This window comes from Armigeres subalbatus, chromosome 3, assembly GCF_024139115.2.
Source record: "Armigeres subalbatus isolate Guangzhou_Male chromosome 3, GZ_Asu_2, whole genome shotgun sequence".
Lineage (NCBI taxonomy): Eukaryota > Metazoa > Arthropoda > Insecta > Diptera > Culicidae > Armigeres > Armigeres subalbatus.
Genome location: NC_085141.1, coordinates 221,022,783 through 221,037,109, shown reverse-complemented (window position 1 = coordinate 221,037,109; position 14,327 = coordinate 221,022,783). Strand labels below are relative to the sequence as shown.

Genomic DNA, 14,327 nt, shown 5'->3' with positions numbered 1-14,327 from the left:
GTACGCATGCCGGCATACTTCACACATTCAAAAACAATCAGTGTAATAGAGCAAACAGACAGACAGAAACGCCATCACAACACAGTTCGATACAAACCAGAGGAGCGACATCCAATTTTTTTACTATGGATTTTGACAGGTTTGCCTGTTCGTTCTTTTTTGGGTGATAAATTTATCCCCCAGTGTCAAATTACCCCAATACTGATTTATTTTGCAATAGTATGTGCGTGAATTTTGAATGTTTACGTTTTTACAAGAGAATATAATGCGAAACGCCCATACCACTGAATAATGCAACATGATACAATCATGAGAAAATAGAGAAAAATTTAACGAATTACCAATTAAAACAATTTTACACTTGATTCCATGCTTCAAACTTAAGAATGTTCAACTTATTTGCTCAATTATTTAGAATGCTAGTTGCCTAAGGTACAAGGAATGTAAAATAACAACATTGCCAATGACAACGACATTATCCTCTCTTGTAAATGTTGGGACAAACTCAACTCGCAATAAGCGTTTGTCCCAAACTGCAACAGAATAGGACAATTATCGCCTGCAACGCATTTTGAGAAGTAGTCGGTTTCCGATGATGTTTTTGGTTAAATTAGTATCAGTTATCATAGATTAGACATAAACTTAACCATCTGTTGACATGATTTGCGTTTTACTTCTAAAATAAACAAGTTATCGCAGTTTGAAAAGTTCACAATAATTACCTCTCCATGTTTGTTGCAAATAAAATGGAACGCAACAATGTCTTTATCCTCTGCAGATGGGGACAAAGAGTTATCGCTATTCTCTTTTGTCGCTTGTTTTCTGCATTTTTCAGCGACAATTACATTCCTTGCTAAGGTACTGTCTATGCCTTTGTTCGTTTTATATCATTTTCACCCTCGCAATTATTGATGTTGCATTCGAAGTGCACTCGTATTGGTGATTCAGAAAAGATGTGACAAAGATGGCGTAGCTCGTCATCCCCGTGATACAAACAGAATAGAAGTGGCGCTAAAAACGTACTACACGATAGTTCCTGGTGCCCGGATAAATTCAATTACGCAGCCCCTACCGAAAAATAGAGGGGGCGATGTAAGTAAATATATGAAGACCACCTACACAGTGAGTGCGCCTGTTACAATCAGTGTTTCTCGTTTATTGCAGTTAACATAAAGTTGTGACAAAACGTTCTATGCTAAGACAATGTAACAATAAAACGGGACTTAGTTAGTAAGTAATCCTGAACATACACAACATACAACATCAATACAACATAATCCACCATTGTCCACAGACTCCTTGATAAAGGTACAATATATGTAACCGAAACGTCGGATAAAAACGTAAAACCCATTTTTGAGCATAAGAAGACTGAAAGCCATAACCTCAAATATCAGCATCATAGTCGATCTCTCCTAGAATGCCTCATTTAAAAAAAATCATTTTTTGTATGACCGCCAGGATTTAAAATCAATTGCGGCTTGGTATATCTATGTTTTCTAATGCTAATTTGTAAGAAAATATGGTTGTTACATATTCCAGCCTTGGATCAAGACAGCAAGTGGCCGTTTTGCCGCATTTGTCTCTAAAAATCATTTTTTCTAGCACAGCTACTATTTGAAATCGATTGCGCCTTACTACATATTTCCATTTTAATTATTGAGAAGAGCGGAAAATCTTCCTGAGGTGTGAGGTTACTTTTAGCATCAGAAAACATAGAATTAGCTAGCCGCAATAGATTTTAAGAAGTAATTGGGGCAAAACGGCCTCTTCCAGTCATGATTTCTTTCAAATTAGCATCAGAAAACGTCGAAATAATTAGCCACAATCGATCTGAAATTGTAACAGTCATACATTTTTTTCAAAGGTTAGTGGGGCAAAATGGCCACTTCCAATCATGATCCAAGGCCGGAATTTATACCATTTGTATTTTCTACTAAATTAGCATCAGAAAACACAAAAATTGTTAGCTTAAATCGATTTCAAATTGTAGTTCTCATAGAAAAATATGATTTCAGGGGGTATATGGGGCAAAACGGCCACTTCCAGTCGTGATATAAGGTCGGAATAGATTCTACTCGGCCACTTCCAGTCATTATTCAAGGACGAAATATATAACAATTGTATTTTATTTCAAATTAGCATCAGAAATCATAGAAATAATTAGCCACAATCAATTTTAAATTGTAACTTCCAGAAAAAAAAGTCGAAGGTAAATGGGGCAAAATGGCCATTTTCAGTCATTTTCCAAGGCCGGAATTTAAACCATTCGTATTTTCTGCTATACTAGCATAAAAAAACATATTCCGCATTTGATTTTCAATGGTAGCTGTCATAGAAAAAAACGATTCCAAGGGGAAAATGGGGCAAAACGGTCACTTCCAGTCATGGTATAAGGACGGAATAGTTTACACTATTTTTCTATTAAATTAGCATCAGAAAACATAGAAACAGTTAGACGAAATCTATTTTAAATTGTAGCTGTCAGAGAAAAATCGATTTTCGTGGGTAAATGGGGCAAAATAGCCATTTCCAGTCATTTTTCATGGCCGAAATTTATACCATTTGTATTTTCTACTAAACTAGCATAAAAAACAAAGAAATAGTCAGCCGAATATGATTTTAAATTGTAGCTATCATAGCAAAATATGATTCCAGGGGTAAATGGGGCAAAACGGCCACTTTCAGTCATGGTATAAGGTCGGAATAGTTACCACTAGTATTTTATACTTAACTAGTCGACCCGGCAGACGTTGTCCTGCATAGTAGGCGGAAATGCGCGCTGTGAACTGCCCATGGGAAATTTCCATACGAATCTTAATTTTAGTTATTCACGATTTAAACAACTTTACTAATGATTTTCACATGAGGAAATATTATATAAACCCGTCGGAAACAATAACGAACGTAACTGCTGAAGGAATGAAGAAAATCCATCCAGCCGTTTTCGAGTTTTGCGGATACGAACACAGACCATTTCATTTTTATTATATAGATACGCATCAGAAAACATAGAAATAGTTAGCCGCAATCGATTTTTAATTGTAGCAGTCATAGGAGAAAAAAGATTTTTAGAGGTAAATGGGGCAAAACGGCCAGTTCCCATAATTTCCGGCGAATGAAAATAGCACCATTCGATTTATCGTTGATTTTTCTTTAGGAATGGTATTTTTCCGGCGCAGCAAGTAGCCGCAATAAATAGGTACCTTTTTGGGTCGCATTTTCCCCACTGTGCATTGGGTGTACTCGGACAAGTTTTTGATATTGGGACAATGTATTTTTAAATATTATTCTCTTGAATTCTCTAAATATAAATGATTCTTTGTTGTTTATGTACAAATCTTGAAAATGCATTAAATATGCTTAAAAAAAGTCGCCCTGGTATTCAAACCTATTCACGTCCAAGAAAGCAAGTGTGGTAAACGAAAAAATAGCTTTTATTCCTATCCTTCTTCTTATTCAATGGCTCTACATTCCAACTGTTACTAGGCCTGTTTTCAACTTATTCATCAACATTCATCAACTTATATATCAACAGTTATTATCCAGAAGCGTCCCAAGGCCGGACCGAGAGTCGAACTCGCCATCTACGGATTGGCAATCGTACACCCAAAGCCGGGGCATCAGCTTTCGAGGGGTTCTAAATGTACAAAAAAAAGGATTTGTGGAAACCTGGGATTATGTCAAACACTTATTATAAAGAATCCAGTCATATACAGCTTTTGATGTTTGATTTTTTTTTACTAATGATTTTTTTTCTCTTTTTCTTTTGATTTCAGGTGAGTTCAAGTCCAGAACGCTTCCACGCTTTCATATCGATAACACATTCTGCGGCGAAGGAGGTGATAAAAACATTTTCTAACTAATGTTATATACCTTAATGTTATATGGTTTTGAAATTCACGCGGTTTTCTTTCTAGCTTTTACGTGGTTTTTGAAATGGTCAAGGAAGATGTAAAATCTGCGAAAAATCGATTCTAGTTGAAATCGTTTTTTACCCGGTTTTGTGATTCACGCGATTTTTTTTTTTTTTTTTAACTAATTTTATTTGCTAATTATCTAATACATGCATTCATCTCTTAGACTAGGTGTTCCGTGTTTTCTTAACACTATCATCCTTATTTGCTATGTTACGTTTTTAGTTATTATTAATACATTTCAATTGCCTCTGGCAGTTAGAATTTTTCCTCTGGTTGAATTGAACCATGTAGGAATTACAATGTTTTCAACTTAAACTAAACTTAACCTATTTTATACTAAGGGTACAAGGAGTTAATCGTTGCAATAGAAGATTGCAACGATTTTTGTCTAAAATTGGAAATTATTTTGTTGGACATTTGTTGCAATGTCTCAATATTAGAAATTCTATAAGTTCATTGGAACTATACCACGGAGGCAACTTCAGAATCATTTTCAAAATTTTATTTTGAATCCTCTGGAGTGCCTTCTTTCTGGTATTGCAGCAACTAGTCCATATTGGCACAGCATACAACATGGCAGGTCTAAAAATTTGTTTGTAAATCAAAAGTTTGTTCTTAAGACAAAGTTTTGATTTTCTGTTTATAAGTGGATATAGACACTTAATATATTTGTTACATTTGGCTTGAAGGCCTTCAATGTGATTTTTAAAGTTAATTTTTGATCCAGCAGAAGTTCTAAATATTTGGCTTCGCTAGACCTATTAATTGGAATCCCATTCATAGTGACAATATGTCTGCTAGAAGGTTTCAAATAAGAAGCTCTCGGCTTATGTGGGAAAATTATAAGCTGAGTTTTGGAAGCATTCAGGGAAATTTTCCATTTTGCAAGTAAGTGGAGAAAATATCCAAACTTTTTTCAATCTACTACAAATGACACGAAGGCTTCGCCCTTTGGCTGAGAGACCTGTGTCATCTGCGAACAAAGATTTTTGACACCCTGGTGGTAAATCAGGTAAGTCAGAAGTAAAAATGTTATACAAAATGGGCCCCAGTATGCTGCCTTGGGGAACACCAGCTCTTACAGGTAATCTATCAGATTTGGAATTCTGATAGTTTACCTGCAGTGAAACGATCTGATAAATAATTTTGGATCAGTTTAATGATGTACAGAGGAAAATTAAAATTCATCAATTTTACAATCAAACCTTCATGCCAAACACTGTCAAATGCTTTCTCTATATCAAGAAGAGCAACTCCAGTCGAATACCCTTCAGATTTGTTGAGCCGAATTAAGTTCGTAACTCTTAATAACTGATGAGTGGTTGAATGCCCATGGCGAAAACCAAATTGCTCATCAGCAAAAATAGAATTGTCATTAATATGAACCATCATTCTATTTAAAATAATCTTTTCAAACAGTTTGCTTATTGAAGAGAGCAAACTGATTGGGCGATAACTAGAAGCCTCAGCTGGATTTTTGTCCGGCTTCAAAATTGGAACAACTTTGGCGTTTTTCCATTTATCTGGAAAGTATGCCAATTGAAAACATTTGTTAAATAAATTAACCAAAAAGGATAAAGAGCTCTCAGGAAGTTTTTTGATAAGTATGTAGAAAATACCATCATCACTCGGGGCTTTCATATTTTAAAATTTTCTAGTAATAGATCTCACTTCATCCAAATTGGTTCCCAAGGAAGGGTCAAAAGCATTCTCTTGATTGAGAATGTCTTCGAAGCTCCGTGTAACCTGATCCTCAATTGGACTAGTGAGACCTAGACTAAAATTATGGGCACTCTCGAACTGCTGAGCAAGTTTTTGAGCCTTTTCGCCATTTGTTAATAAAATTTTATTTCCCTCTTTAAGCGCTGGAATTGGCTTTTTTAAGAATTTTTGTTAATTTCCAAAAGGGTTTCGAACTGGGATCCAACTTCGAGACATTATTCTCAAAGTTGGTATTTCTCAGAATAGCGAAACGTTTTTTAATTTCATTTTGCAAATCACGCCAAATAACTTTCAACGCGGGATCGCGAGTTCTTTGGTATTGCCTTCTTCTTACATTTTTAAGACGGATCAGTAGCTGAAGATCGTCGTCAATAATAATGGAGTTGAATTTAACTTCACATTTCGGAATTGCAATGCCTCTGGCTTCGACAATTAAATTTGTCAAAGATACGAGAGCATTATCAATATCACTTTTGGTATCGAGAGGAATATCAACATCAAAATTCCTATCGATATACGTTTTGAGAGAATCCCAATCAGCTCTATGATAATTAAAAATATAGCTGATTAAATTAAAAATGGTCTCTTGAGAGATGTCAAACGTCACAGACAGGTGATCAGAGTCAAAGTCAGCATGAGTTACCAATTGGCCACAGCTGACTTGAATCCGTTAAAACTAAATCAATTGTAGAAGGATTTCGACTGGAAGAAAAACAAGTTGGTCCATTGAGATATTGAATAGAATAATATCCCGCATAACAATCTTCAAATAAAATTTTACCATTGGAATTGCTTTGAGCATTATTCCATGAACGGTGTTTGGCATTGAAGTCACCAATTACGAAGAATTTTGATTTGTTGCGAGTCAGAATTTGAAGATCAGCTTTCAACAAATTCTTTTGCTGCCCATTGCATTGAAAAGGCAAGTAGGCTGCAATGAAGGAAAATTGTCCAAAATTTGTTTCAACAGAGGTCAACCAAGGTTTCAAAAACTTTGGTTTCAAACGAAGAAAATAATTTATGTTTGATACGTCTATTAATGACAATGGCGACCCCACCACAGGCGCTGTCAAGACGATCATTTCTGTAGATAAAATAGTTTGGATCTCTTTTAATGGAGAGTCCTGGTTTTAAATACGTTTCAGTTATAATGGCAATATGCACATTATGAACTGAAAGGAAGTTGAATAATTCATCTTCCTTACCCTTTAGAGAGCGGGCATTCCAATTTAGAACTTTCACACAATTATTTGGATCCATTGAAACGGAGTCCGATAACAATTTTTTGTGTGTACTTTATACCAACCTGAACAGCTTCAGGAATGGTATTTGCTTTGAACATTGCATCAATCATGTGATACAATTGTTCAGTTAAAAAATCAAAATCGGAAGCAGTCATGCTACCTGAATCGGCAACATGACCGTTATTTTCCGTTGGGACATGGGTATAAACCTCATTTTGAGAAGAGAAATTTGGTCTACCAGCAGCGATGTTTGCATACGTAGGTACATTGGAAAAATTGGAATTTACTGAAGTGCTTGCTACCCGTTGACGAGCGGCAAAATTTGTTTGTGAATTGTGGTGGGTATGAATTGCTCGACCGGTAACCGGTTTCGAAATTTGAGCGTTTGAAAATTTCTACCCGTCGAATCTGGGATCCGATTGGAATTTCCGTCATCAATTTTGCACGGGAATTCAAAACGTTTTTGCGTGAAGGGCATTCCCAGAAATTGGATTTATGATTGCCCCCACAGTTTGCGCACTTAAATTTATTGGAATCTTCTCTCACAGGACATGCGTCCTTGGCGTGAGAGGTTCCACCACCAATCATGCATTAAGCATCCATGTGACAATGTTTGGTTCCATGACCCCACTTTTGGCACTTACGGCACTGGGTAGGGTTTTGGAAATTTCCCCCAGGCCTGCGGAAATGTTCCCATGTAACACGGACATGAGACATAATACAGGCCTTTTCCAAACTTTTCATATTATTTAGTTCACTTTTGTTAAAATGAACTAAATAAAATTCTTGAGAAATGCCCCTCTGGGAAGTACCAGAATGGGATTTCTTTTTCATCTTAATTACTTGGACTGGTGAAAATCCAAGTAATTGAGAAATTATAATTTTAATCTCATCCAGTGATTTGTCATCACTGGGGAGACCTTTCAAGACGACTTTGAACAATCGCTCAGTTTTGTCGTCGTATGTGAAGAATTTATGGCGCTTCTCAGTTAAATATTGAAGAAGACGTTTGCGATCGTCAAAGGATCCCGGCAAAACGCGGCAGTCACCCTTCCTAGCAATCTGAAATGAAACCTTGATCCTTGAAACCTGACTCAAGATTTCATTCCGAAAGCCAGAAAACTCGGCAACAGATACCACAATTGGCGGAATCCTTTGTTTCTTCGCATGAATCGAATCACCTGGGCTAAAGGTAGATTCGATTTGCTCAATTTCATCATTAATCAAATCGAACTGATTGCTCAGTTCGATAGGAGAAGAAACAATGTCAACATTAGATTTAGAAGGAATATCTGAAGTCTCCAGCTTCCTTCTATTTTTTCCGCGCTTGGGCAGGACGGTCTTGAAACCTTGTTTCTTTGAAGGAAGTGGAGAATTCAGAGACTCCCCCTTCCTCTTGTTTTTGTTAATACTCATTGCTGAGCGTGGAGACGTGACTTTCTAAGAGGTTTTTTCCCAGAACGGTGTCCCTGCAGGATTACCACCGCTTGTCGGAATTTTACTTCCGCAAACGGGTCCAGCGTAAAACGAAGGCACGGGTCCTTGCAAAGATCGTAACGGGATCAGTGGGTACAAATAGCGCTAAGAAGCACCGTTGAAATTAAAATAGCTTCGGGTAGTATTAAAAACTTCCTTCCGCAAAGAGAGAAAGAACCGCACAGCACGAAAGCACGATGCGGTCTGAACGCGATTATTTTGTAAGCAATACGTAGGTTCGTATACGCTTCACGTAAAATCGACACTAATCTACTCTTTTCCATACGATGTATAATATGCTAAACGTCGTGTGACTCACACTCACCAAAATTTGGTTCTTAGCTGGTGAACTATGCTGAATAATAATACAGTGAAGCTGCGTATAATTATTTTTTTTATAAAATACGTAAATGAAGACAAAAAAAATCTTGCAATGGTACAAAAGACACACTCTCACCATAAAAATCAATTCTGTTCTACCAGCTCTCTAAAGTGCGCCAATTATACCAACGCGGCATCTCACCCGGATTTACCCTATTCAGCAGCAATCCATAGATGTCGTTCGGGTGGAAAATTTTATTTAAAAATAAATAAAATTTGGACCAAAACTCAATCGCCAAGTTAGAATTCATAAGTTAGTTCGAATGTTACTTTGACTGATCTTATTCAACGCCTTCCCCATATTCTCTTGAAGCAGATCAGATCTTGTTTTCATATTTTGGTTCTTCTTTAGATCATCAAAGGCCAAAACCTCCCACTTGGAGTTATTCCCATTTCCTTTCGACGGATTTGATGCAAATACACTTCGTAACAAATTCCACCTACCCGTTAGCTGTAGAGACTCTTTTCAGTATATCCACTGCTCGGTCGGTACTTGAAATATATGTACAGTAAACGAGCCATTTACGCCGAGATGCACTTGGTCGATTACCAGGCATATTGAGTTCACTTTATTGAGCAGACAAGAAAAGACAGAATGCAGCAAAACCTACACCGCGCGCGGATCGTCTCGAGGATGTACACGTTCATAATTAGTGCCCCAAGCCGCCGCCGTCTCATACATTCTAATTGTTTCGTTTATTCAATCCAGAGCACGAAGTGCAGCTTTTCCCCCAGTGTAGTGCCTTCTTTCATATCTTCGCATCCACATGAAAAAGTAGTAGCGCATATTTCACGGCCTCCGACCAAACACCGCACCCACCGCCGACGCAGCCGCACCGTCAACAGCAATTGAGATTGATTGAATTAGCGCCGTCGCCGCTGATGGTCGCGGGTCCCTCGAGTCGGAGAGAGAAGAAATAACGGCTTTATGAAATCCAACAATCAACGGCGTCATTTGGAGACGGCTCGCGGCCACGCGGCGTTGATTCCACGAAAAAAAAAATCATTCAATTTAGGGGCAATCGAACAAATTGCCCGACTTTGTGGATGACTTCATTCGTGCGGCCACCGGTCATTACGGGAGCGCCGACTGTATGATGCGCGACGCGATCAAACAGCTTTCAACGACGATCCATCATCACCCAGTTTTTTTGTAAGGCAAATTCAGTCGAGGCGGCACATTAAATGGCTAAATGTTTGCAATCCAATTGTTCTGGTGATTTGGGTGCAATCAAATGTGATGCAATGGGGGTGCGGTTTGCGTGGAAAACGAAATGATTTTTTTGGGGCGATGAACAAGATCGATCGCACGGAGTCAATTTCTTAACAAATTTTTGGCTGCTAAACGAAGTGCCTCGTAACTTTTTGATAGCTTTCGTTTTTTGTGGTATGATGCTTTTGATTGCTGCTGCATTATCTTTCTCATAGTTTTTGAAACGAAAATAGATATTTGTGCGAATTAAACATTTTGATTCATTAGTGGCTCCGCAATACACACATGGTCATGTGGACAAACCCAAACTTTTTTTTACCGTGAACAATCCTCGGTGCGATCAATGAAACTCTAGGGGGGGGGGGTGGTTCAGACCAGCATGACGATCCTTACAAAAAATTTAGTGGTTTGTTACAAAACGCCTGATGAAATTTCAAATCAAAATCGTCATTTTTTACGTGACGTATACTTTGCTCGAGAGAATGTGTGAGCCATGCGGCCTCATTGCGCATCTCCTTTTGCACAGCTCTTTCGTATGACAGTTTGCATGGTTTGCTCGTTTCGAGTCGAGGTGCGCAATGCCACCCCTGGTTAAGAAGTTTTACCTGGGAACGTTTTAGATTAAAATAATTTGTTTCCATAGCTCAGCGAGAAGATGAGCAGTCCCCCACAATCATGGGTCACATAATTGTCAAAAATTGTATCTCGTTATATCTCAGTCGATTCTTTGGCTTATTTAAGGTCAACTTTCCCAAAGAACTCTTTTTTAAGCCTCCAACTATTTTTAAAATCGAAAACAAAAACCGAAAAAGTGCTGCACGTGTGAACCGGCTGTTCAAAATCGGGTCAATCTTACTAAAAAAGCACTTTTTCGATTTTTGTTTTAAATTTTAAAAATACTTGGAGGCGTCAAAATATATGGGTTCTTTGGGAGAGTTGACCTTAAATAAGCCAATGAATCGATTGAGCGAATAAAACTTTTTGACGGGAAATGTCAATAATTAGTCACTTTGTTGAAGAAAGAGCTTAAACTGGCAAACTAATCATACTCCAAAAAATTTTCAGAATCACATAAATAATCCTTCTCATGATACCCATCTGATACTGTACCGACTTCTACTCAGCATTTATAATTTGAAAACAAACACTGACATAATGCAATTTTGCATACAATTATTGCTGGTATCTTCGATTTTCGTGACATTAACTGAGTGATATTAGATTGTATAGATAATATTTGATTCGATTAAAATAAACGAAATAAACATGATTTGCCTTCATGTACCGAGCGAATATGTAACCATCCTCCGTCTAGAGAAAAGTTACCCATATTTGTGTTTTCAAGTTCTTCAAGCAATTCGACATTTTTACCACAATGGTATAAAGTTTCAAAGTTAAATCCGCATTGAATCAAACAAAATATACATGCAAATATAATACTTGGAGATTTTAAGTAGAAAAATAATGGTAATTTTGAACGAAGATTGCTGTTTGATTTGATAAATAGATCCTTAGCTGACCCATAGTAGTTTGAGGAGAGTACTTTACATTTGATGGCTAATGGGCGACGCCGACATCTACTTCTCAATGATCGTTTACTTCCCAAAGGTTCTTTCAAACTGAAAAAGCCATCTTGTACGCGACCTATCACGAAACATATGGTCTCTTCCGGGCAGTAAATCAAAATGTTATGGGATTGCTACTACTCCTTTGGTTCTGCGTCGCGTTTTATTACTACAGACCCCCTTCAATTCTGACAACATTCGATTTTGGAAACAAAGCCATTCGATTGTTACAACATTCGATTTTGGTAATAAAATTTTTAATTTAATTTTTGTTTTATTTTTGAAAGTGTTTATAAACCGCGTAAGCTATTTCTTTTTACCTAAAAAAACGTCTAAATATCAAATCCAGCGGAAAAACAAAATGAGTTAAAAAATCGTGCAAAAAGAATTTTTCACAAAAATGCTTAGATTTCAAAATCGGCGTAAAAAAAAGTTACACTCATTCCGTGCCGATAGTTCGAACGAGCCAGACGTGTGTGCTGTGTCTCATCGCGGATTGTGTTCGGTAGTGAAAAGGCTATTGTGTGGTGCGCTCCTACCTACGGATCCAAGGCGATCACTGTCGGCGAGTGAAGTAGCTGCTTCTGGCGACGCCAGTGAAGCAGGCTATTGTTACTGCTGCTACCTACAGCAGCAGGGGCAGATAAGTGGCAAAACTTTTTATTGTTCTCCCTTCTGTTTGATACAGAGTGGGACTGCTTAGAATTAATCGAATTAGTTTTTTAAGTTTTTTATTTTCTAATTTGCTATTAGTTCTAAGTTAGTATAAGCAAAATTATCCTTCCACCTTGCGGGGTGAGAAGGGAGGAGGAGACTGGAGAAGGCAATGTGCCTGCTAAAAATGGAGGGCGCACTCGATTGTACCATGCGGCTTCGCCTGGGCCTTGGGTTGTTTACTTTCGGCAGAAAGTAAAAGCCTAGATTTTCTCGGTATTAAACGAGATTTGACGCGTCGTTTTCCGAAGCTTGATTTTAGCCAGATCAACAGGAACAAACTACGCATCACCGCACCTACATACCAGGTGGCGAATGAAATTGCTGGCGACAGGGCGTACAATGTTGAATATATGGTTTACGTCCCCTCGCGGGAGGTCGAAATTGAAGGTGTGATCAACGCAGCGAGCCTGACTTGCAAGGATGTACTTGCGGGAAAAGGCCGCCTAAAGAATGCAATGGAGTCTACCGTGGATATTCTGGACTGCAAGGAATTGCATTCAGCAGCCACGGTAGATGGAAAGAAGGTATATTCCAAGTCAGGTTCGCTTCGGGTGACGTTCGCCGGTTCGATGCTCCCAAAATATGTTGATATTGAAAACATGCTATTTCCGGTGCGTCTTTTTGTGCCAAGGGTATTTAATTGTACCAATTGCAAACAACTTGGTCACACTGCCGAGTTTTGTGACAACAAACCACGTTGTGGCAAATGTTCTGAAAGGCATCGGGAGGAGTCCTGCCAGCAACAGGCAACAAAATGTGCTTATTGTGGTTTGAATCCTCCCCATGGTTTGCAGGAATGCCCGGTGTACAAGAAGCGCACCCAAAAAGTGAAGCGCTCGTTGGTACAGCGCTCCAAGCAGTCGTATGCGGAAATGGTCAAGTCGCAAGACACATCCGCCACAGCCACTGCATCGACTGCTATTTCAGCCACCGTTCGTGTAAGTGACTATTATGATTCCATATCCATTGATGAATTGGACTCTGACGCAGCCGATATGGATGATCCTGCGGAGGTACACGTGCCCGAAAAGAGGAAGCAACCGTATACCCCGGGATCGCGCCGCAAGAGAACAAAAATCATCCATAAAAGCTTGGCAAAATCTGAAGGTAATGGGGGTTCATTTAAAATCCCGAAGCAACCTGTCCCTACTGCTACTTTTGATCCTAGTTGCAGTAAGGCATTCCCGCCATTGCCAAAATCCGATGTTTCGAAGAAACATCCGGCTAGGAGAATCAACGAAAGAAAAAAAGTAATTCGCACTTCTAGTAAAAGTATTCCGTCCAAGCGAGGATTGATCTCCTTTAAGGACCTTGTGGACCGTTTTTGAATTTATTCAATATTCCGAATTCATTGAGGCCTATCATTGACCTTTTATACCAACAGTGGAAAGTTATCTGAAGCAATTGACTGTTTCATGGCCCTTCTTGCAGGAATTGTATCTTTCGATGGATAATACGGCCAATACCCAAGATACAATCACTGTGCTGCAGTGGAACTGTCATAGTCTGAAAAATAAATTAGACGTGTTCAAGTTTTTGATTCGCAATTCCGATTGCGATATATTTGCACTCTGTGAAACATGGCTTTCTTCTGAAGATGAAATCAACTTCCACGATTTTAATATTATTCGCCAAGATCGGGATGATCATTAGGGTGGCGTTCTTTTGGGGATCAAAAAATGCTACTCCTTCTACAGAATTCCCATTCCGACTGTTCCCGGCTTAGAAATCGTCGCATGCCAAGTAAATGTGAAGAATAAAGATCTTTGCATAGCTTCAGTGTACATTCCTCCAAATGCCTCTATTAATCGTCGACTTTTTGGAGCGCAGTCTCCCTCCTATCATCTCCAGTATTGATATTGGGTGATATGAACGCACATGGTATTGGATGGGGCGAAACGTATGACGATTATAGAGCGCCTATTTTCTATGATTTGTGTGACGATTTCAATTTGAATATTTTGAACACTGGTGAAGTAACTCGAATAGGACCAAATGGTCAACAAAGCCGTATTGATCTGTCTTTATGTTCAAATTCACTATCAATAGATTGCACGTGGAAGGTAATTCAAGATCCCCATGGTAGTGA

The 14,327-nt window shown here is 38.4% G+C and overlaps 1 protein-coding gene across 5 annotated transcripts in view; it reads left to right on the top strand.

Annotated features, from left to right (window-relative positions):
* Positions 1-14,327, top strand: part of LOC134220092 (ras GTPase-activating protein raskol) — a 654,763-nt gene that overhangs the window by 405,634 nt on the left and 234,802 nt on the right. The window contains exon 3 of one of the 5 annotated variants that reach the window (XM_062699065.1): positions 3,780-3,842. The exons of the other annotated variants lie outside the window; for them this stretch is intronic. Within the exon in view, the coding sequence (XP_062555049.1) occupies positions 3,780-3,842 (63 nt within the window). The remainder of the gene's footprint in view (positions 1-3,779; positions 3,843-14,327) is intronic. 5 annotated transcript variants of the gene reach the window in all.